Source organism: Onychomys torridus, chromosome 1 (assembly GCF_903995425.1).
Source record: "Onychomys torridus chromosome 1, mOncTor1.1, whole genome shotgun sequence".
In the NCBI taxonomy this organism is placed as follows: domain Eukaryota; kingdom Metazoa; phylum Chordata; class Mammalia; order Rodentia; family Cricetidae; genus Onychomys; species Onychomys torridus.
In genome coordinates, this window is record NC_050443.1 from 4235796 (window position 1) to 4260657 (window position 24862).

At 48.3% G+C, this 24862-nt stretch overlaps 1 protein-coding gene across 1 annotated transcript; it reads left to right on the top strand.

Moving 5' to 3' along the window:
• The first annotated feature begins 741 nt into the window (after positions 1-741).
• Positions 742-22624, top strand: Nlrp5 (NLR family pyrin domain containing 5). Its single transcript, XM_036205113.1, has 10 exons — positions 742-760; positions 1036-2602; positions 5781-5951; positions 8349-8516; positions 9902-10072; positions 13322-13492; positions 17603-17773; positions 19021-19191; positions 21242-21412; positions 22492-22624. The coding sequence occupies exons 1-10, from the start codon at positions 742-744 to the stop codon at positions 22622-22624; spliced, it is 2913 nt and encodes a 970-aa protein (XP_036061006.1).
• Positions 22625-24862: the final 2238 nt, after the last annotated feature.

Below are 24862 nucleotides of genomic sequence, written 5' to 3' on the forward strand. Positions count from 1 at the left end.
ATAATTAAATCTATAGATGAGAAAACAGCCGGGAGGTCTTGGATCCAACTGCAGACTGACTTCCTGGGGCTTGTGGCTCTGCAGAAAAACCTAAATTCATTAGCATAGCTAATGTTCGATATGAGGATATTGCATCAGTCCAATTCAGCAAATAGAGATTAACATCTCCAGATGAAATGCTTGTCTTGCATGCACAAGGACCTGAGTTCAGGTCCCAAGAACCCACATAAAAAAGTTGGGTATAAGCCAGGCGGTGGTGGCACATGCCTTTAATCTCAACACTCAGGAGGCAGAGTCAGGCAGATCTCTGAGTTGGAGGCCAGCCTGATCTCTAGATTGAGTCCAGGACAGCCATGGCTACACAGAGAAACACTGTCTTGGGGGAAAAAAAAAAAAGGAAGTTGGGTGTGAAAGCAATGTGCTTGTTCACAGCAGTGGCAAGATGGGACAGGGAGAAAGGCAAATCTCTAGTGCTCACTGGTCAAAGATGGCCCAGCCTACTTAGATCTCATTAGAAATACATCGCTCGGAAGACGCTGGACTATGGATGTAATTAAGTTGGCAGAGTGTTTGTGTAGGATATATAAAGCCATGGGCTTCAGTCTCTAGCACCACATAAAGCTGGGGCCTAGTGTGCACACCTGTAATCCCATCAGTTAGGTCATAGAGACAGGAGAATCAGAAGTTCAAAGTCAGTGTTGGCTACATAGCAAATATGATGGTCTTGTCTCAAAACGGGTAATGAAGTATCGAGAACATTGTACGCAGCCATCTGACCTATAGCAAGGGGGAGAGAGGCATATTTGATTCATTATACATATAATAGTGAACAATTAAAGGCAATTAGCATATCCATCACCTTAAATGTCCATCATTACAGAAAGTCCATTCAGATTCTTCCCTTCTATTTTGAGATGTTTTAAGCCATTGTTAATTAGACTCATCTTGTTGATATGCATGTCAGTCTCAACTAAAAAAATATCGTTCAAATTATTTTTTCTTCAGCTGTCTCTCGTCTGACTTCATACCATCTAGGTGACATACAAGGCTATAAGACCCATGTGATAACTAAATTCAACACACATGTGGTTGTCCACTGTGACAACCCAGAGACGGGAGTATTGTTTGAGGCCCTTAAGCCATACCAGAAAATCTTCTCACCTTACACTGTTATCCTGCATGGAAGACCAGGAGTCGGAAAGTCGGCTTTGGCCAGAAGTATCATTCTGGGCTGGGCACAGGGTAAACTCTACCAAGATGTGTCCTATGCCTTCTTCTTCTCTGTTGGAGAAATAAAATGGAGAGAGAAGAGCAGTCTGGCACAGTTGATTTCCAGGGAGTGGCCAGACTCCCGGGCTCCGATGACAGAGATCATGTCCAACCCGGAAAGACTCTTGTTTGTCCTGGATGGTTTTGACAGTCTGGGTTCTGCCCTCCTACTTGATGACATGAGGCTCTCTGGAGACTGGGAGGATGAACAGCCCATATACATGCTGATGTACAGCCTCCTGATGAAGGCCCTCCTACCCAAGTCCTTTCTCGTGATCACCACCAGAGACACGGGCTTAGAAAAGCTCAAGTCAATGGTGGTGTCCCCTCTCTACATATTGGTGGAAGGGCTTTCTGCAACCAGGAGGGCTGAGCTGGTCCTCAAGAACATCTCCGACAGCCATAAAAGATATCGGGCCGTCCATTCCGTGATAAATAATCACCAGCTGTTTGATCAGTGTCAAGTCCCCTCCATATGCTCGCTCATCTGTGAAGCTCTGCAGCTCCAGGAGAAGCTGGGGGAGAGAGGTCCCCCAGACTGCCAGACTTTCACCAGTTTGTATGCCACCTTGGTGTTTTACCAGCTCACGCCGAGAGATCCTTTCCGGAGCTGTCTCAATCCAGAAGAGCGAGTTGCCCTGATTGGCTTGTGCAGGATGGCGGCGGAGGGGGTGTGGAACATGAGGTCGGTGTTCTATTCAACTGACCTGCAGACCCACGGCGTGAGGGAGTCTGAGATCTTGGCCCTCTTTCACATGAACATCCTGCTCCGGGTTGACTACGGCACCAAGTGGTGCTATGTCTTCTTCCACCTCAGCCTGCAGGATTTCTGTGCTGCCTTATATTATGTTTTAGAAGGGCTGGAGAAATGGGATCAGCACTCTTTCGTCATTAAAAACCCAAGGAGCCTCAGGCAGCTGAGGCGAACTGACTTCAACACTCACCTCCTTGGGATGAAGCGTTTCTTATTTGGCCTCATGAACAAAGACACAATGACAACCCTAGAGGTTCTGCTGGGAAGTTCCGTGATCCCCGCTGTGAGGCAGAAACTCCAACATTGGGTCTTTGTGCTAGGTCAGCAGGTCAGTGCCGCCAGCCCGACAGATGTCCTGAATGCCTTCCACTATCTCTTCGAATCTCAGGATGAAGAATTTGTTCGCTGGGCTCTGAATAGCTTCCAAGAAGTATATCTTCTGGTTAACCAGAAGATGGACTTAATGGTATCTTCCTACTGTCTGCAGCACTGTCAGAACTTGAAGACGCTGCGGCTGGATGTCAGAGACATCTTCACAGTGAATAAGGATACTGAGCTGTGCCCTATTGTTCCCCCAGGGTGAGTATCGGGTGATTTTTGTCCTAAGCCAATGAGTAAATTTTGTGTTATTGGGCTTAGATATGACGTTCAGTAATATTCAGGGTACCAGATGGCTCCTAAAGAACGATTCACTTATTAACAGGACCTGATCCAAGTCTGGTTTGTTATTAGCTACTGGATACGCCCTTTTAAAACCCTTGAGTCCCATGCTGGCGATATAGCTCAGTCGGTAGATAGAGCTCAGAAGACTGCTTGCCTAGCATGAATGAAGCCCGCGGTTCACTCCCCAGCCTGGATAGACTGGGTGGGGCGTGGTACACACTGCAAACCCGTCTCTTAGGAAATAGAGGTGTCAAGCTAGGTTCCACTACTAAGCCAATCAGAACAGCCCAATTAATAACAACATGCTGAGAAAAGGATTTTTGTTCAGGGTGGCCACATTGGAAAAAAGGGACAAAAATCAAAAATCAATAGGTCTCTATTGATTCCCCCCTCCCCATAGTCCACCTTCTGGATTTTGAAGTGAGGTTAAAATAGAGAGGTAGCGGTCCAAGGACATGTACATCTAACTAGTTCTGATCAAGGGGTGATCCCTACCCACTATTGCCTCATAGTCTTGCTCCAGCAAGGCGGGCTGATCTGTGTGGAATCTCTTTCTGGGAGGCAAGTTCCTCTCTGGCTAGTGCCAGGCTCCAGCCTTTACCTTCTCCTTGTGTGAGATTCCTGGGAGATTGGCAGTTTCTTTGGGGTCTGTTGTTTCCAAAGTCTGATAGATTGACGGGCAGATTAATGGACGAAAAGTATCTAGGCTGGAGAGAGGGCTCAGGGGTTATTGCTGCACTTCCAGAAGACCAGAGTTCAGTTCCCAGCACCCAGGTGAAGTGGTTCACAGCTGCCTACAACCTACAGCTCCAGGTCCAGAGGCTCCAGTGGCCTCTTCTGGCCTCTGCAGGTACCTGCATTTATGTGCACATAGTCACACACAAGCACATGATGTGCAGTACACATACATAAAAATAAACATTGAATATTTTTTTAAATAAAGTATCTTTATCTCTGTAAGATAGTCACAGAGGCAGAAAGATTGGATAGTCAAGATTTTTTAGGACCATTTTAGCAGTTTTTAGGTCTGTGATACATTAATATCATTGTATATCAAATCATGGTGTGCTCATGATCTCTAAGTTGGTTCCTCTGGATTGAGATTTTGTGACCTCTGACCAGCTTCCCTTCCCCCCAGTCTCTGGTGACTCTACCACTCTCCACTTCTGGGGATATTTTTACTTTAGTTGCCTTGAGAGAGAGAGAGAGAGAGAGAGAGAGAGAGAGAATGCATGCATGCATGTGCATGTACACGTGCATACATGCATGTATGCACATCACGACACACGTGTGGAGGTCAGAGGAAGACAGCTAGCGGTAATGGATCCTCTCCTTCCACTACAAGGGTCTCAGGGTTTGAACTCAAGTCTCCAAGCATGTATGGCAAGTGCCTTTACCCACTCAGCAGCTTGGATTTGACCTTTCTCAAGCCCGCATACATGCATGTAACCTTTCACCATTTGCCTTTCACTTCCAATAATCCTTTTGTCCTGTTGCTGCACAGAAACACCTGTAACATGAGAGGGAAATGAGCACAGTGGTCATGAACACCACGTCAGCCATTGACCCTCTTTGCATGTATTTCTACATTCAGCTTATTGCACGTACCACGGACACATGACACAAAGCATGGAGGAGCCAGGTGCCATAAGTTGAGAGCAGGCTGCTCCTTAGCTTTCCCCCAGAGATGTACGCACAGGAAGGCACATCGGGTCTCTTGAGACCTGTAAGATCTGGACTTCCTAAGAATGTCTTAAAGGGGCAGGCCCATGTTCTAACAATACTCAAAGGTGGGGCTGCTGTATCACGTACTTCTGTCTTAATTCTGGAGGTCCTTGCATGTTGTTTTCCATAGTAGCTTGTTAAGTCTCTCTGGAGAGATGCAAAGAAATCTTTTGGAGTTGGAGGTTCAGAGCACTGGCTGTTCTTGCAGAGGTCCTTAGTTCAATTCCCAGCATCTACATGGTGGCTCACAACCATCTATCATGAGATCTGGTGCCCTCTTCTGGCCTGCAGGCATATATTCAGACAAGACACTTGTGTACATAATAAGTAAATCTTTAAAAAAAAAAATCTCTACTCACCCCAATTAGGAAACCAATAAAAATACTAGAGTAATCATTCTGTCACAGTTTGGTGAAATGGCAAGTTTATAGGGTTGCTGACAGAAACATGGGTGACCCCCAAAATGACTGCATTACAGGAGAGTCTCACCTGTTATAGATAACGACCTCATGGAAAGCTGTATTGTGGAGACATGTTTTCAGTTAACCATTTACTTCCACATATATTCTGGCTTCTCCCAAGATCACTTGCAGCAGAAGGAGGGGAAGAAGGAGCTGGAACCCCCAGGCCAAGGGTCCTGTAACCCTCCTCTTGCTGCTAGTAAGGATTATCAATAATTCCATTGCCATATATACCTGGCCGTTCCTTTATTGCTCTATTAATTGCCTTAGTTAACTGGACGTGGAAATCTCTAATCCAAGATGGAGAAGGAAAGATCATTTGATCTTTGAAGCTTAAAAAAAAAAAATCCAGGCTACAGATGGCTCAGCAGTTAAGGGCTCTTGCTGCACTTCCAGAGAACCTGGATTTGGTTCCTAACATCACATTGTCTATGACTCCAGCTCCAGGAAGATTTGATGCCCTCTTCTGGCCTCCGTGGGCACAGGCACATATACATATATGTACCTACCCACACATGGACACACACGCACACTCACGTGCGCATGCCCAAAGACACCCATACACCTAACTTTAAAAATTGAAATCTTTTTTTTTTAACAACATAATAATACAGCTACACCATTTTGCCCACTAGGGGGTGCTAGACTTTAAGTCAACGTGTGTCTAGGAGGGTGGAAGGCTCCTGACTAGCACAGCCCCAGGGGATGTTGGAGTATGGAGAAAGGCTCTCTGTGGCCCGCCCTGTAGTGCACCAAGCAGCATCCACTGAGCTGGCTTTATTTTCTCTGCTGTCCTGGGCCGCCTTACAGTCTGGTCTCCCTCCTGTGGCCTTACTGTGGCCTTAGTCTCTCGTGTTCAAATCCACCTGTTCAATCCCCTGCCTTTGTCCTCTCCCTCACCGACACAGGTCACTGTACAAGCCCCTCATCCTGGAGTGGTGGGAGAGCTTCTGCTGTGTCCTTGGCACCCACCAGAAACTGAAGCAGCTGGACCTGGGCAACAGTGTCCTGAACGAATGGGCCATGAAGACACTGTGCCTCAAACTGAGGAATCCGGCCTGCAATGTACAGACTCTGACGTAAGTGCTACCGGGTCTGGTACAAGCAATCCTTCCCACAGCTTCTCCTAGCCAAGACAAGGTCCATCTATAAACCTTGGGACGGGTCCTGAGAGGATAAGTGCTTATATTACAAGATGTATGAACCAAGTTCCCTGAAGTACAAGTCGGGAGCTGACTAAAAGAACTCATTTAAGCCGGGCAGTGGTGGCACACACCTTTAATCCCAGCACTGGGGAGGCAGAGGCAGGCGGATCTCTGTGAGTGTGAGGCCAGCCTGGTCTACAGAGCGAGATCCAGGAAAGGCGCAAAGCTACACAGAGAAACCCTGTCTCAAAAAACATCAAAAAAAAAAAAACTCATTTAAAACAAAACAAGGTATATAGGTTTGAGGCAGGCTTAATTGCTATGGGTTTTGAAGGATGCAGAGGGGTTGGTAAAGGAAGAATATAAGAAAGGAGGACTTTGGGGGCTGGTAATAGAATATGAGGTCAAGGTGCATGACTTATGTAGCTCTCTCGGATCACTTTCTAACACTTTTAAACTAGTGAAGATTGTACAAATCTATGACAGCTAGTAGTTAAACATATCGAGAGAAAGAGCGGTGAGTCTGGAAAAGACACTGATGTGAAGATTCAGTTTGCTGGGGGAAATGGGTCCCGACGTGGGGAAGCAGAATTTATAGAAATGACACAGTATAGAGAGATCTAAACATAATGGGGCCTTCAAAATGGAGGGGCTTCCCTTTAAAGACTGCAGAGCAGCTGTAGAGTGAGAACAGGTGGGGGAGCTGGAGGAGATGCAGAGGACTCGGCTCTGTTCCCAGCACCCACACAGTGGCTCACAACCTATGCAACCCCAGCTCCAGGGGGTCCAACCCCCTCTTGCCACCTCCACAGGCTCCTGCATATACATTCATGTAGGAACACACACATGCACATTAAGATCTTTTTAAAGAGTGAATATTGATCCCAGCACTCGGGAGGCAGAGGCAGGCGGATCTCTGTGAGTTCAAGGCCAGCCTGGTCTACAGAGCGAGTTCCAGGACAGCCAGGGCTACACAGAGAAACCCTGCCTCAAAAAAAAAAAAAGTGTGAATGAGAGAATGCCCAGGCCATCACGAGAGGGATGTTATGCATAACATATGTAACAAGGAGCATGGAGGACCCAGGTACCTTCAGTTGAGGGCTAAGTCACAACACAAGCAGCTTCATAACTCTTGTCCCAGTGAGAGCTGTAGGAGGCTGACCTGTCCTTGGGCTGTGGTTGGCATGGCCTGTTCTCAGTCTGTGGGAGGTGTGGCCTGTTCACCTCAGGCCGTGGGGGACAAGTGGTCTGTTCACCTCAGGCTGTGGGAGAAGTGGCCTATTCTCCTGAGGCTGTGGGGTCTAGCCTTCTGTAATATATGCTGTCTTTTAGGGGCAGCCCCGTGCTCTGACGATATTAAAAATCGGAGCCTGCTACTGGTGCCATGTATCTTGGGGTAGGAGAATATACATCAGCTCTACTTTAGACAAGAAGTCCATTCCTCAACTTGCCCTCCCAACCCAGGGGCTTTAAAGCCACATGACCAGAGGCAGGTCCAGTTCTTGTTGGCTAATGAAACGAATGCCTTGAGTTCCTGCCCTGGCTTCCCTAGAGGATGAGCTACAAGCTGTAAGATGAATTAAACCCTTTCCTCCCCAAATTGCTTCTGGTCGTGGTATTTTATCGCAGCAATAGAAACCCCAACTAAGACAATGACCCAGAGCAACCATGGGGAGCAAAGGGTCTATTTCATCTTATAACTCTCACACTGCTCTCAAGTGAGTTTGAGACCAGCTTGGGATAAATTAGACCCTGTCTCTAAAGGGAAAAAATTGTCAGGAGCTGTAATGGCAGCTTTGGAGAGGTGGAGGGAGGAAGACCAGGAGCTGAAGGCTGCCAGCACAGGGCACTGTAACACCCACCGCCTCAGGAACTAAGGGTATGTAAATAGTTACCACTTTGAGAGCTAGAATAGAAGCTTAGGAGTGTAACACATCTTTTTTGGTCCAGCCAGCCAGCTCCCAACTAACGACACAAGGCTTATTAATTATGAATGCTTGGCCTTAGCTTAGTCTTGCCCCACTAGCGCTTATAAGTTAAATTAACCCATTTTTATTAGTCTACATTTTGCCCCATGGCTTTTTACCTTTCATTTTGTGTGTCCGACTCCCTCCAAGTCTCATTGGTGATGATGGGTGCCTAGATTCTTCTCCTCCTCCCTTTTTCTCTGCCTGGAAGTCCCACCTATACCTCCTGCCTAGCTATTGGCCATTCAACTCTTTATTAAACCAATCACAGTAACATGTCTTCACACAGTGTACAAACGTCCCACAATATAAGAAAAAGAGAATTGGGATGTATTCCTCACCCCTCTCTCTCCCTTTTCTGCAGGTTTAAGAGTGCAGAGGTAACGCCCGGCCTTCAGTATCTCTGGGTGACCCTCATTAGCAACCGGAACTTAAAATACCTCAACCTGGGGAACACTCTCCTGAGGGACGATGACGTCAAGTTAGCCTGCGAAGCGTTGAAACACCGGAACTGCTCCCTGGAGACTCTGCGGTAAGTGTCGGCTATGGTTATCAGTGTGTGGCTTTTACTTAAGAACCTGGAATCATTTCCAAAAAGTTGCAAAAAACAAACAAACAAACAAACACCTATTAAGAGGATTGGAGGTGGGGGAGGGAAGTCCTGGAGGAGGGTGGCCAAACTAATTTGGCAACACTCTATCATTTGGAGTGGGAGAGCCAAGAAAAAGAATGGGCTGCATGCCAGCAAACTGAACATATCAGATCGATCTTAAGGCATAAATGCTGCACCACAATGAAACAATTTCAGTGTGTCGTAAAAATTAAAACACACGACCAGTGAGATGGCCTGATGGATAAAGTAGTCTGCCACTAAGCCCAGAACCCACTTGTTGGAGAGAGAGAAGTGATCCCTAAGAGTTTTCCCTGGCCTCCACAGGCACACTGTGGCACATATTCACACACACACACACACACACACACACACACACACACACACACACAGAGTAAATAATGTAAAAAAAAAGATAGCAAACAAACATTGCGTGCTGAGGAGGGCAGGATGTACCTGGAACCCAGCACTGTGGTTGCTGAATTGGGGGTGGCGAGTTTGAGGGGCCAACCTGGTTCACCTAGCAAGATCCTGTCTTCAGAAAAAGCAGTCTTAGGGGGACGGCAGTGAATGTGCTCGGTTGGTGAAGTGCTTGTCTAGCATGCGTGGAGTGTCGCTTTCGGTCCCCATCCCTGCACAAAACCAAACCTACTGCTTGAACTAAGCTGAGCGCTCGAGAGTTAGAGGCAGGAAAAGCAGAAGCTTCTAGCACGAATCCTAATTGGACGCTCAAGACCAGCCTCGGCTTCTTAGTGATTTTGAGGCCAACCTGGGCTACCTGAGACCTTGTCTCAAAAAGAAGGGGTCCCATGCAACCTCTAGAAGTTGCTTCGAATGGTTATGTAACTGTGACGAGCTTTCTAAGTGAGGTCTGACACAAGCCATCCATCAAGTCGTGCTGAGGAGTTGGCACTTTTTTTTTTTTTTGCATTGGTTTTTGTTAATTTTATGTGTGTGCACGTACATGCTCATGCCACAGCGTGTGTGTGGCCAGAGAACCACGTATGGTGAGAATGGGTTCTCTCCTTCCACTGTGTGGGTCCTGGGATCAAACTCTGGTCTCAGTCTTGGTAGCAAGATCCTTCGGCCCCTGTGTGTTCTCACCAGCCCTGCGCTTTCGTTCAGCAAACATAGATAGCCTGTTGGATCTGGTGTGCTGGTTAAGAGTTGGCAGGTTACTTACGAGGAAAGGGAAAACTATTTGTGTGCATACACCTCCAGTTCCTAAGGGGCTGAGTCAAGACTGTGTAACCCTGGGTTACCCAAAAGGGATGAGAAAAAATGTCTCCGGCTGTCTGTCTCTGCAGATTGGATTCCTGCGAGTTAACCTCCGCCTGTTACCTAGAGATCTCCAAGCTCCTTCTCTCAACCACCAGCCTCAAATCTCTCAGCCTGGCAAGAAATAAGGTGGTAGAAAAAAGCATGAGGTCGCTCTGTGAGGCCTTGAGTAGCTCCAAATGTGCACTGAAGAAGCTGATGTGAGTCTTGCTTCCTCTCACTCTGTGACTGTGATGTATCAGAAATGTCCAGGAGATGTGTGGGTAACTCCAGAATGAGGCCCCACAGCCTCCTGGGAAAGCTCTGCTGTTAGGGCATAAGAGAAACCCTGTTCATTCAATCATAGCCCTTCCTGTGCAAAGGGAGCCCAATGGAAGTCAGCCCAAGACCTCTGTACCCAAGACCTCTGTACTGACAGAGCCCCTTTGGAATGTGATGCCTATGTGAATCAAGTGAGTTAGTTCACACTTGACTCCACAGTTAGAGATAATCCACTCATTCTTGCCTGGCCAAGCCCAAAACAGAACATGGACATGGTTGGCACAGGGTATAGTTGTATATGGATGTAATCCTAGTACCCGGGAGGCTAAGACAGAAGGGTCATAACAAGTGTAGGTGGGCCTGAGCTACAGAATGATCAAGGAAGATGCCCTGTGTCAACCTCAGACCTCCACAAGCATGCATGCACAGACATTTGCATATCTGTACATATCCACAGATACACACATATACATACATGTGCATACTACACATGCCAAAATGAAGAAGGGTCCTAACATAATGTCATCCAAAATGCCAATCAGGTAGCTCAGACCTCCTGTGGAGACAAAGGGGCCAACAGAGGGACCAGTCTAAGAGTGTTGTTTTGTAAACATACTTCAACATGGAAACATGGGGCAGGGTGGTTCCGTGTACCTTACGACCAATGCTCCAAAGGAAGGCCAATCGTTAACTGGTCAAAGGTCCTGTGATTAGAGCAGAGAGTGACAGATGAGGTAGTAATTGTAGAAACCATTATTTAAATCATAATGAGATTTACTGGATCTTACGGGTGCCCTTACTTCCATAGACTAACACGTCTATGGAATGGCCTTTGTCTTCAGTCTCATCAGCAAATGAGGAGGCAGCTTTAGGCAAAGCCACTTGTTCATGAGAGAACTGTTAGCAATTGGCAAAACAGGAAATGAAATCCGTGGTCACTGCTCAGAGCTGTGGCCGGCACCTGCCACAGCTCTGAGATTGTAACTAAGTCACTGTAAATACTGAAAACCCTTTAAAGGCTAGAGGCAAGGCTGGAAAGTTGGCTTCGAAGTTAAGAGTACTTGGCTGCTCTTGTGGAGAGGAGGACCTGGATTTGGTTCCCAGCGCCCATATTATTGCTCACAACCACCTGTGACTCCAGCTTCAGGGCCTCCGATGCCCTCTTGTGGCCTCGGCAGGCACTGCACCTACATACACATACACATAAATAATCTTAAAGGCTAGAAGCAAAAACAAAACAAAAAAACAAATCACAACAGATGTCAATATAGTTGCTGGACATTGGTCCAATGCAGCTGGTGTCTATTTCTTCACCAGCAGAGACCCCCATTCCCCTCCCCAATTAGTGATACTGAATATCTGGTACATGCACCCTAAGAACTCCAGGTATGTTGATGCAGTTAATTGGCCACAGCCCAGTGAGAAGGGGACCACAAAGCTTTTGTTTTCCAGTCTGGCCCATTTTCCTTTTTATGGCTGAGTATGAGGTAATCAAATAGATCACACATTGTCAACTGTGTCAAAATACATATTCACATAGATGACACAGTCAATCTGTTGTCATGCAGCCATCCTCCCCACCCCTCAGATTTAGACTGTTCAGTGAGAAGGAGAATAAGAAAGACCAAAGAGAGGCCAGTGAGAGATGGATCGGCTGGTGAAAGATGCCTGACAATGTGAATTCACCCCCTAGGGCCCAGACAGCAGAGAGAGAGAATGGACAACCGCTAAGTTGTCCTCCTGAGTTCCACATGCAAGCCATGGCACACGTGCTCTGGCACATAAAGACAAAACCTTGTAAGGAACAACAGGAGGACAGGGAAATATTTAAATATTTAAAAGGTCTTTGTACATACGAAGATTTACTTGATTTCATAGGTATCTGCACATTAGGGCAGTACCTATGGAGGACAGAGAATACATCAGATCCCCAGGAGCTAGAGTTATAAGTGGTTGGGAGCCATCCAATATAGATTCTGGGGCCTGAACTAGGGTCCTCTGGAAAAGCAGCAAGCTCTCTTAACCATTGAGCCATCCCTCTAGACCCTGTACATGTTTATATTTTATGTTCAGCATATTATACACTCACACACCCATATTCTCTTTCTCACCCATATCCTCTTTATTCTCCTGGACACGGTCATTTCTTATTTTCATGACATTCATACATACACAATTGTATGTATCTATATAAAATTCTGGGCTGGCTGGTAAGATTGCCACCAAGCCTTGGTGATCTTAGCCTCGGTCCTTAGAGCCATGTGGTAAAAGAACAAACTGACTCAGTTGCCCTCTGACTAACACACCATGCCCCCATTCATGCACATGATAAATGAGGTTTTAAATAAGTGTGAGGCTGGCCGGGTGGTGGCGGTACACACTTTTAATCCCAGCACTTGGGAGGCAGAGGCAGGTGGATCTCTGAGTTCCAGGCCAACCTGGTCTACAGAGTGAGTTCCAGGATAGCCAAGGCTACACAGAGAAACCCTGTCTCAAACAAAAAAGTGTGAGGCTGGAGAGATGGCTCAGCAGTTAAAGACCTGTTGCTCTTCTAGAGAACATGGGTTTAGTTACCAGTACCCACATTTGGCATCTCACAATCCCCTCTAACTCCAGCTCCAGAGAACCTAATGCCCTCTTCCAGTCTTCCTGAGCACCCACACAATACACACATAGATACAGACATGCACACATACACATAAACTTTTTTTTTTTTTTTTGGTTTTTCAAGACAAGGTTTCTCTGTATAGCCTTGGTCATTCTGGAACTCACTCTGTAGACTAGGCTGGCCTCGAACTCACAGAGATCTGCCTGCCTCTGCCTCCCTAGTGCTGGGATTAAAGGTGTGTGCCACCGCCCAGCCACATAACCATTTTTAAATAATTTTTTAAATTAATTTAGATCTAGGAACCACAAATGAAATTGGCTCAATCCACTTAATATACTTGTCTCTGGTTGCCTCTGTTTCCCTACAAATGATGTAACTCCATTCTTCCTTATGGCTGAAAAGTTCTCCATTCACTGCATGCACATTTTTCCATATCGATTCCTCGATTGCTGGACACTCTGGTTGGTTCCATAGTTTAGACATCGTGAGGGGTGTTGTGGTAAAGGTTGGTGTGTGAGTGTGGGGGAGGAAAACAGAAGAGTGGACCTCATGGTTTCCTCTATGGGGGCTCTTCTTGCAGACTGGACAGCTGTGACCTCACATCTGCCAGCTTCCAGGTTCTGGCCTCAGCCCTTCTCAGCAACCGGACCTTGACTCACCTGTGCCTGTCCAACAACAGGCTGAGGGTGGAAGACGTGAGAAGGCTGTGTCAGTTCATTCGACATCCAGAATGTGCTCTGCAGAGACTGATGTGAGTCTGGGTCGGTTCTCTAGGAGGACGCCACAGCTTTTAGACTGATGTGTGGTAGGAACGGCATGGTGTACTTGTTAACTTTCCTGTTGACCAAAAGCAACTTAAAGGAGTTTATTTTAGCTGGTGGCTCCAGAGGAATAGAGTCCAGCATGGTGGGGGAGGCTTGGCAACAGTCATAAAATACACAATGGCAGGATCAGGAAGTGGCTGGGTACATGTTTATACACACACAGGAAGCAGCAAGAACAGGAAGTGAGAGGAGGCTCACAGCCCTCCTCCACTGCCATGCCTCCTCCAGCAAGGCTCCACCTCCTCCAACTGGGAATGAGTGTTCAAACACAAGCCCTAGGGGAGGACATTTCGTATTCAACCCACCTCACTCAGTATGTTTAGGGCTCTGGTTCTAGGACCCTCCTTGGTATAAAGACCATTTTGTTACTGCTACTTTGTAAATGTCTTTAAGATGACTCCAGGCTTTTATTGTGTATATGTAAGGTGGGGATGAAGCCCCAGCACACACAGGCAGGTACAGGACAAGTTGCAGGAGTTGGTTCTCTCCTTCCACCATGTGGGTCCCAGGGTCAAACTCAGATCATTAGCCTTGGTGCCCGTACCACTGAGCCGTCTCCTCAGCCCTCAAGATTTTTTTCTAAATGTAACCTTTATTTTTAATTTGTGTTTGTGTGTACATACAAGTGTGTGAGTGTGTGTGTGTATACAGGGGTGTGTGTGTGTGTATACAGGGGTGTGTGTGTGTGTATACAGGGGTGTGTGTGTGTGTATACAGGGGTGTGTGTGTGTGTATACAGGGGTGTGTGTGTGTGTATACAGGGGTGTGTGTGTGTGTGTATACAGGGGTGTGTGTGTGTGTGTATACAGGGGTGTGTGTGTGTGTGTATACAGGGGTGTGTGTGTGTGTGTATACAGGGGTGTGTGTGTGTGTATACAGGGGTGTGGGGGGTGTGTATACAGGGGTGTGGGGGGTGTGTATACAGGGGTGTGGGGGGTGTGTATACAGGGGTGTGGGGGGGTGTGTATACAGGGGTGTGGGGGGGTGTGTATACAGGGGTGTGGGGGGGTGTGTATACAGGGGTGTGGGGGGGGTGTATACAGGGGTGTGGGGGGGGTGTATACAGGTGTGGGGGGGTGTACACAGGTGGGGGGGGTGTATCCAGGTGGGGGGGGGTGTATCCAGGTGTGGGGGGGGGGTATACAGGTGTGGGGGGGTGTGTATACAGGTGTGGGGGGGTGTGTATACAGGTGTGGGGGGGGTGTATACAGGTGTGGGGGGGGTGTATACAGGTGTGGGGGGGGTGTATACATACAGGGGGGGGGGGGGTGTATACATACAGGGGGTGGGGGGGGGTGTATACATACAGGGGGTGGGGGGGGGTGTATACATACAGGGGGTGGGGGGGTGTATACATACAGGGGGGGGGGGGGTGTATACATACAGGGGGTGGGGGGGTGTATACATACAGGGGGTGGGGGGGGTGTATACATACAGGGGGGTGGGGGGGTGTATACATACAGGGGGTGGGGGGGTGTATACATACAGGGGGTGGGGGGGTGTATACATACAGGGGGTGGGGGTGTGTATACATACAGGGGGTGGGGGTGTGTATACATACAGGGGGGGGGGGTGTGTATACATACAGGTGTGTGTTGTGTCTATACAGATGTGTGTGTATGCACATGCATGTAGAGGCCAAAAGTTGCTCCATTGTCTACATGAAGGCAGGGTCTCTCGCTTGAACCCAGCTTGCTAATTCAACTAGACTATCTAGCCAGCTGGCTCAGGGGATCTCTGTCTCGGCCTCCTACCCCCCGAGACTACAGGAGGGTCACCAAGAGCCCCAGCCCCACACTTACATGGATCGCTGGGATCTGAACTTGGGTCCCTGTGCTTGCAGGGCCAACACTTTACCCCTGAACCATCTTAGTCACTGGTAATACAGACTGGAAAGGTATAGTGTCTGTTTTTACAGAGCTGAGAGTCTGTGTGTGAGAACTGATTGAGATTACTGGGGAAGCTGGGCAGACAGCCCAGTGGTAAAGTGCCTGCCACAGACGCACGAGGACCTCAGTTCAGATCCCCTGAACTCACGTAATTAAAACAGACCATTGGTTCACCATTATAATCCCAGTGCTGTGAAGCAGGAGACACAGGCCCAGCCTGGGACCAGCCAGCCTCACTGAAGCAGCTGCAGCAGCAAATTAGAGGCCTTGTCCCAAAAACAAGGTAGGGTTGGGCTGAGAGATGATGGCTCAGCAGTTAAGAGGACTTGTTGGGCTGGAGAGATGGCTCAGAGGTTAAGAGCACTGCTTGTTCTTCCAAAGATCCTGAGTTCAATTCCCAGCATCCACATGGTGCCTCACGACCATCTGTAATGAGATCTGGTGCCCTATTCAATACACGCAGACAGAACACTGTATACATTAATAAATATATAAATCTTTTAAAAAAAATTGCAGATTTTGGAACCCAGGTTCAGTTCCCGGCACCCAAATGGAGGCTCACAACCATCCATAACTTCAGTTCCAGGGATCTCGGCCCCTCTTTTGGCCTCTGTGGGCACTGTACACACACACACAGTAAATATGTGTATTGCATCCAGACACTTAGACATATAAACTAAAAATCTTTAGAACTGTAAGTGGATCACTCATGAGAAGCAACTAGGTGGCCTCCACACATATGCACACAAAGCATAGACACACATACACACAACTGACAAGACTGTTCGAGGTAGGTGATCCAGCTAAGGCCATAGATACACAATATCGGAGGCTCCTAGGGAGGCCACACATGGGGCTGCAATGGAAACAGCATTTTCCATGGCTGTTGTGTGGCAATATTTCCATGTAAATGCTTTTCAAACTGCTGTGGGCTTTAACCATCGTAGGCCTGACAAAGAGAATGAGAGCTTGTTACTCAGATCAAAGGAGTTTGCCTACCCTGGTTATTGAGCTGAGGGGCTTATGTCCTGCTGTTTATTCCCTTTGAACAATTAGTCCACCAATGACTTCCTGTGAATAAAACATACGGTGTGGGGCCTAGTGACTTGACTTCAATCCCCAGGACCCACATGGTGGAGGGAGAGAGCCAAGTGTCACAAGTTATCCTCTTACGTTCACACACTCACACACACACACACACACACACACACACACACACACACACACACACACACTCACACACACACACACACACACTCACACACACAAACACGCACACAAACACACACTCTCACACACATACGCACTCACACACGCACTCTCACACACATACGCACTCACACACGCACTCACACACTCACACACATACACACGCACTCACTCACACACGCACGCACTCACACACGCACTCACTCACTCACACACACACTCACACACTCACACACACACTCACACACACACTCACTCACACACACTCACACACACACTCACACACACACTCACACACACTCTCACACACTCTCTCACATACTCTCACACACTCACATGCACACAAACACACACTCACACAAACACGCACTCACACAAACACGCACTCACACACTCACACACACACACACTCACTCACACACACCCTCACTCACTCACACACACCCTCACACCCTCACACCCTCACACCCTCACACCCTCACACCCTCACACCCTCACACCCTCACACCCTCACACCCTCACACCCTCACACCCTCACACCCTCACACCCTCTCACACGCTCTCACACACGCGCGCGCACTCACACCTGCTACAGCATTCATGTGGGTGGCAGAGAAGGTAGGTTCTCTCCTTCCACCATGCAGCTCCCAGAGACTGAGTTCAGGTTGAAGTTCTCTGCCTTGACGACAGCACTTGTACCTGCTAAGGCATCCTGCTGGCCCGGTCAGAGTTCCACTCGCTTCCAGTATGGCCCAGTGCCAATAGTTCTCCCAGTAACGGCCTAGTTCTTTATTACCCACTGCTGAAGGCTGACGGCAATGGCCAACGTAAATAGGAACCCCATTCTACAGAAGAGTAAACCGAGGCAGAGAGGTGTCTCTTGTCGGAGGCTGTGTGTGCCCTGCCCGTCCTGTCCTCTTCCCATTTGTGCCCCCATAGACTGAACCAGTGCGGCCTCAAAGGAGACGCCTATGGTTTCCTGGCGCTGATGCTTATCAACAACAAAAAGCTGACCCACCTGAGCCTGACCATGAACCCCATGGAGGATGGTGGGGTGAAGCTTCTGTGTGAGGCCATCCGGGAGCCGACGTGTCACCTCCAAGAGCTGGAGTGAGTAGGCAGTGGGGTTTGAGGGTCATCTCTGCTACCCGGGTTTCTAGAAGGCGAGAGAGATGGACAGGGAGACGTGAGAAATTTAATTCTAAGGTGAGGTGCTCAGGCTTCTGGGGATCACACTAGCTGGTTAAAGTGCTGTATTAAGTCGACAGAGTTGAGGGAAGGAAGGACAGACTGAACAGGAGCCCTGAGGTAGGATTACGAGTTCAGGGTCACCCTTGATCCTTTAAAGTCTGTTCATTCTTCAGAGATTAGTTTGGTGGGGTTTTTTGTTCGGTTGGTTGGGTTTGGGCTTTATTGTTTGTTTGTAGTGCTCCAGGCATGGAACTAAGATCCTTGTATGTGCACTCTACCACTGAGTCACACTCCCAGCCCCTCACTGGGGGATTCTAGGCAGGGGCTCTACCACTGAGCCACACCCCCAGCCCCTCACTGGGGGATTCTAGGCAGGGGCTCTACCACTGAGCCACACCCCCAGCCTAGTATACAGTTATTTTTCCAAAGATGCCTGCATTCATCCATACCCACTGCACATTCCCCTCCACTGCTGTCTCCCAGACTAATGTGCCATCTACTCTGTGCCATTCATGAGAGCAGATAAAAAGGCCATCTCTTGGGGATGGAGGGATGGCTTCATGTATACAGCACCTGCTGAGCAAACATGAAGACCTGCATTGAGATTTGCAGAATTCATGTAGAAGCCCCCTGCACATGCTTGTAACCCCAACACTAAGGGAGGAGACGGCCAAGCAGATCCCAGGGGTTCACTGGCCAGCAAGTCTCTCTAAAATGACAAGTTTAAGGCATAATGAGATAGAGGAGCATGCCTGATGTCGATCTCTGGACTCTACAAAGGCATGCACAGGTGTTGATACACTCATACCCACCCACACCTATGCACACATGCATATGCCTCACACAGAATAAAGACCATCTCTCTTTAAATTATATGTGTTTATTTTCTTATTTGGGAGTGAGGGCCTTTATGGGCAACAATGCCCACTTAGAGGTCAGAAGACAGCTTGCAGGAGTCAGTTCTACCTTCAACCACGTAGTTCCAGACGATCAAACTTAGGATCATCACTAGTGGTGGCAAATGCCTTCATCCACTGAGCCATCTCACTGACCCCAAGACAGTCTCTTAGAAGAAAATAAAGGCAGTGTTTCTGAATGTTTCTGAATATTACTCCCGCTGTAGTCCTTCCCCACTGAAGGACGTGGATTTCCTGTGTCTCCTGCAGACTGGTGGGCTGCCAGCTCACAGAGGATTGCTGTGAAGATCTGGCCCGCATGATCACAGCCAACAAGCACTTGAAGAGCTTGGATCTCAGTAACAACGCCCTGGGTGACACCGGAGTCATAGCCCTGTGCAAGGGTCTGAAGCATAGTGACAGCTCCCTGAGGAGACTTGGGTAATTTCTTGGGGTCACTTCTTTGAGGGCATGAGCATGACACCAGGGTGGTGGTGTGATGTTAAGGACCTTTGTGGAGTCATGGGTCTGGGTGTCAGATACTCATTGAACTTCCCTTCTGTGATGGGCATGATGCTGGGTACTGGGCGGTGGAAATAGAGACAACGAAGACCTTGGTGGTGCAGCACATAGAATCTAGCAAGAATGAACCCAAAGCAACCAGCTACAGCGGTGGTCCTTAAGACGTTAGTGTCTCAACCACCTGGGAAGCCTGTTAGACCCAGATGGCTCACACCCGTAATTCTAGCACACAATAGGATGAAGTTGGAGGATCACCTTGAGTTTGAGGCCAGTCTGGGCTATGCTGTGAGGTTCTATGAGATCCTAACACACACATGCACACGTGCATGCTCCCACAGACACACATATATAAAAATAAAATTTTTTTAAATACTAGGATATGGGCCAGTGAGATGGCTCAGCATAAAAGTGCCCAACAACCTGAGTTCCGATGCTGGGATTCAAATGATAACAGAAAACCGACTGTAGTAAACTTGACCTTCACACATGCACCACAGCAGGCACACGCATGCATGCATGCATGCATGCACAAAACAAGTGCAACTTTGTAAATATCAGAGTGCTCTGATATACCATCGCCAATTGACTTTCTTCCCCTAGAGGTGGAATCTTCCTGTGCAGCCCAAGTGGCCTGGATCTTAAGAGCTTCCTGTCTCAGCCTTCTGAGTGTGAGGATTACAGGCGTGTGAGGATTACAGGCGTGTGCTGCCATGCCCAGCTCTGTGGTTGTTTAATCTTTTTATTTAAAATGTGCCGTATGTGCATATGTATGTGTGCCTGCGTGTCCTTATTTATCACAAACGTGTGTGTACCAAGGCCAGGAGGAAGGCATCAGATCTCCCAGAGCCAGAGTTACAGGCAGCTGTCAGCCACCTGATGTGGGTGCTGATATCCAAGCCTGAGTCCTCTGCAAGAGCAGCAAATGCTTTCAACCACTGAGCCATCTCTCCAGTGCCCCTTGTCAATGATGTCCTCTGGCACGCTGTTCTTCTTGGGATAAAGCCCTAAATTTTTAATTGCCATACATTCATCCTACATAATATTGTGTTTCATGGGGACATTTTCATACAAATATATAATGTACTTTGACCAAGTTCCCCCCCACACACACACACCCCTCTGAACCTTTTCTCTCATCCCCCGCCCCATCCCATCAGTCCCCTTCATTCCCCTAGACAACTTCACATCTACTTTAGAAGCATGTATGACTTTATGTATCTACTTACAATCTGGGCTCCAAGACCAAGAGAAAACAATTCAGTGTTTCTTTCCAAGTCTGACTTAATTCATTTGACATGCTAATCTCCAGTTTCATCCATTTTCCTAGAACACTAAACCTTCAAAGTTTTCCATTTCATCTCATAACGTCATAGTCTCTGGCTAAGCTCTGACTGTCTAGACATGGTTACCTGTTAAGTGTCCTCCCGCAGTATCCATGCAGCTTCTTGGGTATCATGTGCATGTCTGGACATCCTGCCTCCCTCATGCAGCACCCCCATCCTTTGAGTTGCTGGTGTAATATCACTTTGGGGGGCAAGGGGGAGAAGGGTTTCTAGATAGGATTTCTCTGTGTAGCCCTGGCTATCCTAGAATTCATTCTGTAGACCAGGCTGGCCTCAAACTCAGAGATCCGCCTGCCTCTGCCTCCCAAGAGCTGGAATGAAAGGTGTGTGCCACCACCACCAGGCACGGTACCACTTATTAATCAGCAAGCATTTCTGTGTCCCTTGTGTCCCCTGTTGTTTTCCCTATTTCAGTGTCTCTGGACCTTTTCACAAAGACAGTTTGAGGTGTACCCAGCGGCTCTCAGATCCAGAACCAGAACTTAGAATTGGGAATGTTTAAGCTCTTCCACCAGAGCAAACTCTGGGAAGAGAGCCCCACTGGCCTTCTTTAAACATTGGGCTGAACCCCTTATGGGCTGAATGGAGGATCCACCACTGACGGTTCTTCTTGGGCTTCCGGGTAGGTTGGAGGCATGCCGGTTGACTTCCGAATGCTGTGAGGCACTGTCATTGACCCTGTCTTCCAACCAGCGCCTCACCAGCCTAAACCTGATCAAGAATGACTTCAGTACGTCAGGGATGTTGAAGCTGTGTTCTGCATTCCTGCATCCCACCTGTAATCTCTGGATAATTGGGTAAGTCAGCCCAGATGAGGTTGATGGGGAAATGACTTAGGTGAGCGACTTCCCCAGATAATAGCCAGGCGATTCATCCAAAGCATGTGACATAAATGCAAAGGCCCAGGAGCGACTCTAGGGTGGAACATGCCATTGAAGGTAGGCAGGGGGAGGATGGTGGATTGGGAACCTGGCTGGGTGAGGCTGGCAATCTTTACCTAAACTTGTCACAAGATACATGCACAAACAGGCCCAAAGGTCCAACTGGAGCCATGCAGTGGTGGCACACGCCTTTAATCCCAGCACTCGGGAGGCAGAGGCAAGCAGATCTCTGAGTTCAAGGCCAGCCTGGTCTAAGAGCAAGTTCCAGGGCAGCCAGGGCTACACCGAGAAACCTTGTCTTGGAAAAATAAAAATAAACCAGCCACTTGTACCAGTGAGGCACAAGGCACAGCGGCCTTTCACTTAGCAGTTGTCTGTGAATTGTTTCCCACACAAGCTCGAGGGTTGAGAGTTCTGTTGCCTAGAACCCATGTGAAAGCCAAATGTGGCGGTGTACATGCCTGCAGTCCTAGCGCTGGGGAGACAGAGACCGGAAGACCCTGGAGTAGTCCATTGGTCGGTCAGCCTACCTAGCCAATTGGCAAGCTCTAGGTTTGGGGAGTTTGTCTCCAAGTGAAGAATAGTGTAGCAAGACAAATGACAATGATTACCTGCAGGCTGGAGAGATGGCGCAGAGGTTAAGAGCCCTGACTGCTCTTCCAGAGGTCCTGAGTTCAACTCCCAGCAACCTCAGCTCACAACCATCTATAATGATATCTGGCGCCCTCTTCTGGCTTGCAGACGTACATGCAGACAGAACACTGTATACATAATCAATAAATCTTTAAAAAAGGGACAGTGGTCACCTGAACACTCCAGTCTGTATGCACACATACACACCACAACACACATACCCACATATGCACACACACACATGTACTGCTCTAATTGAGAGTTCTCAAAAGTTTGTAGTCCTTGGTTTGGCTTCCAGGACATCCAAGGAAGGGGGAACAAGTCCAAGGTGGGTCCTAGCGTGACAGTCCCTTTCTCCCCAGCCTGTGGAAGCAGCAGTACTATGCCCAGGTGAGAAAGCAGCTGGAGGAATTGCAGTTTACCAAGCCCCACACGGTGATTGATGGTGACTGGTATTCCTTTGATGAAGATGAACGGAACTGGTGGAAAAACTGAAGACATGAGTCCCCTTCTGCCCCGGGTCCTAGGACCTCCGTGTCTGGAAACTGTTTGTTCCACCTCGGACGATGTAGCTAGCAGGAATAAAATAAACACTTAGCATTTGGAAAAGCATCAGGTGGTCATGTTGATCAGTGGGCATATGATGTAAGGGTGGAGATGGGATGGGGGAGATGGCTCAGTTGATAAAGGGCTTCTGTGCCCTTTGATACACTGAGGGATGGAGAAACAAAAGATTCTGACAAAATCAGCTGAAGGAGAGGAGGGATTGGTGTTTGGATAATACCAAGAGGAGATAGTCCATCATGTCAGGGAAGATGTGTCACATCACACCCATACTCAGGAAGTAGAGAGGGACGGACATGTAACGCTGCTTAACCCCCTTTTCCATTTGTACCATCAGGGGATGGATGGTGCTGCCTATGATGGGGTGAGGCTTCCCATCTGGTGTAGCTGTTAGTTCTCTGTTGCTGGAACCAACACTGGAACCAACTTGCGGAGGAAAGGGTTTATTTGACATTTCCACATCACAGTCCATGACTGAGGAAAGCCAGGGCAGGAGCTGGAGCAGAGGATGCAGGAATGCTTTTACTGGCTGGCCCTTCAGAGCTTGCTCAGCTGGCTTCCTTATACAACCAGGCCTTCATTCGTATGGGTGGCATTGCCCACAGTAGGTTGGGCCCTTCTACATGAATCACCAATCAAGAAAACGTCCCACAGGCCAATCTGATGGAGGCCTTGTCCCAGCTGACTTTTTCCTCTTCCCAGGTGACATAGCTGGTGTCAAGCTGACTACTAAGCACACTACCTCAACATAGTCAAAATAGTCCCCAGACACTGGACCCCAGGTGATTGTAGGGTCTGTCAAGTTGATAACACTAACCCTCACAGGGAGGAGACAGGATCCCTGGAGTTCACTGGCTGGCCAGCCTAGCTTACTTGGAGAACTCCAGGACAATGAGATACTGTCTCAAAAAAAAAAAAAAAAAACAATACAGAAAGGTGGACAGCACCTAAGGAATGATACCCAAGGTTGTCCTCTGGGCCCGACACACATTCAGAGCAGAGGTGGAGGAGGATTGACCTCCATTTTCAGATCATGAAGGTGCTGGCTGAAGCACCCACACCTATCAAAAGGTGGCGAGACTGTCGCTCAACGTCCATGCCAGTGATCCAGCATGTTCTGCCACTCCCCAGTTGGCTGATTTTCCAAAGCTAAGAGCAACCATTGGTTGGCATGCAGGAGCATGTTCACCTGCAAATTGTCCTGTATCTATTGTCTAGATTTAAGCCTGTTTGTATAGCTCCTTGTTGCCAGGAATATAGAGCAAATATCCTGACCGTGAGAAGGCTGGGGTGAAGCGCGGTTGGTAGAGCACTTACCTAGCTTGCGGGAAGGCCTGGCTCATCCCCAGCACCACATAACCCATGCATAGCAGTTGGTGCATGCCTGTAATCCGTTTCTCTTCCCTTCCCCCATCCTGTTAAGACACTTCATCTGGGACTGGGGAAGTCAGCTGAGCAGTTAAGCTCTTGCCGTGCATGTGTGAAGACCAAGATGAAGGCTAGGCGTGGTAGCCTTCCCAGCCTCCAGAATCGGAGACAAGGGGTTCCCAGAGCAAGCTGCCTAGCAAAACTGACCATATCCATGAGCTCTAGGCTTGACTGAGACCCTGTCTCAGAAAGGTGAGAAAGCAATGGAGTGTGACTTCCCAAAATCAACCTCCGGCCTCTACACGCACATTCACACACTAGTATGTGTGTGTACGTGCATGTGCACACCACACATGGAACGTCAACTCTTCATCCCCCCCAGACCAGTGATTCTCAACCTTCCTGATGCTGCAATCCTTTAATGCAGTTCCCCAACCGTAAAATTACTTTGTTGCCGCTTAACTGTAATTTTGCTATTGTTATAAATTGTAAAGATCTGATATGCAGCATATTTGATATGCGACCCCCGGAGGGGTCGAGACCCACAGGTTGAGAACTACTGCTCACCTGTGATTCGTATGTACACTTCGTCTCTCTACAGACCTTCACAGCACCTTAGAAGTACCTTGTCCCCATCTTACAGATAAGGAAGTTGAGGCAATGGGATGCCTGAGCATTCCCACGGAGTGGGTAGTAGAGCGGTCACTCCAGCCCAGTCAATCTACTTCTGGTCAGGCCGGGAATGTCCAGAAAGCTTTCGGCCCCTTCCACATGCCTCAAACTGAGTTGTGTGTGGCCCTG

Bases quoted from the DNA above. Each gene is read 5' to 3' on its own strand.
- Nlrp5 (XM_036205113.1), top strand. The intron at 17,774-19,020 runs GTGAGTAGGCAG...TGTCTCCTGCAG, and splicing joins TGTCACCTCCAAGAGCTGGA to ACTGGTGGGCTGCCAGCTCA. The intron at 19,192-21,241 runs GTAATTTCTTGG...GCTTCCGGGTAG, and splicing joins AGCTCCCTGAGGAGACTTGG to GTTGGAGGCATGCCGGTTGA.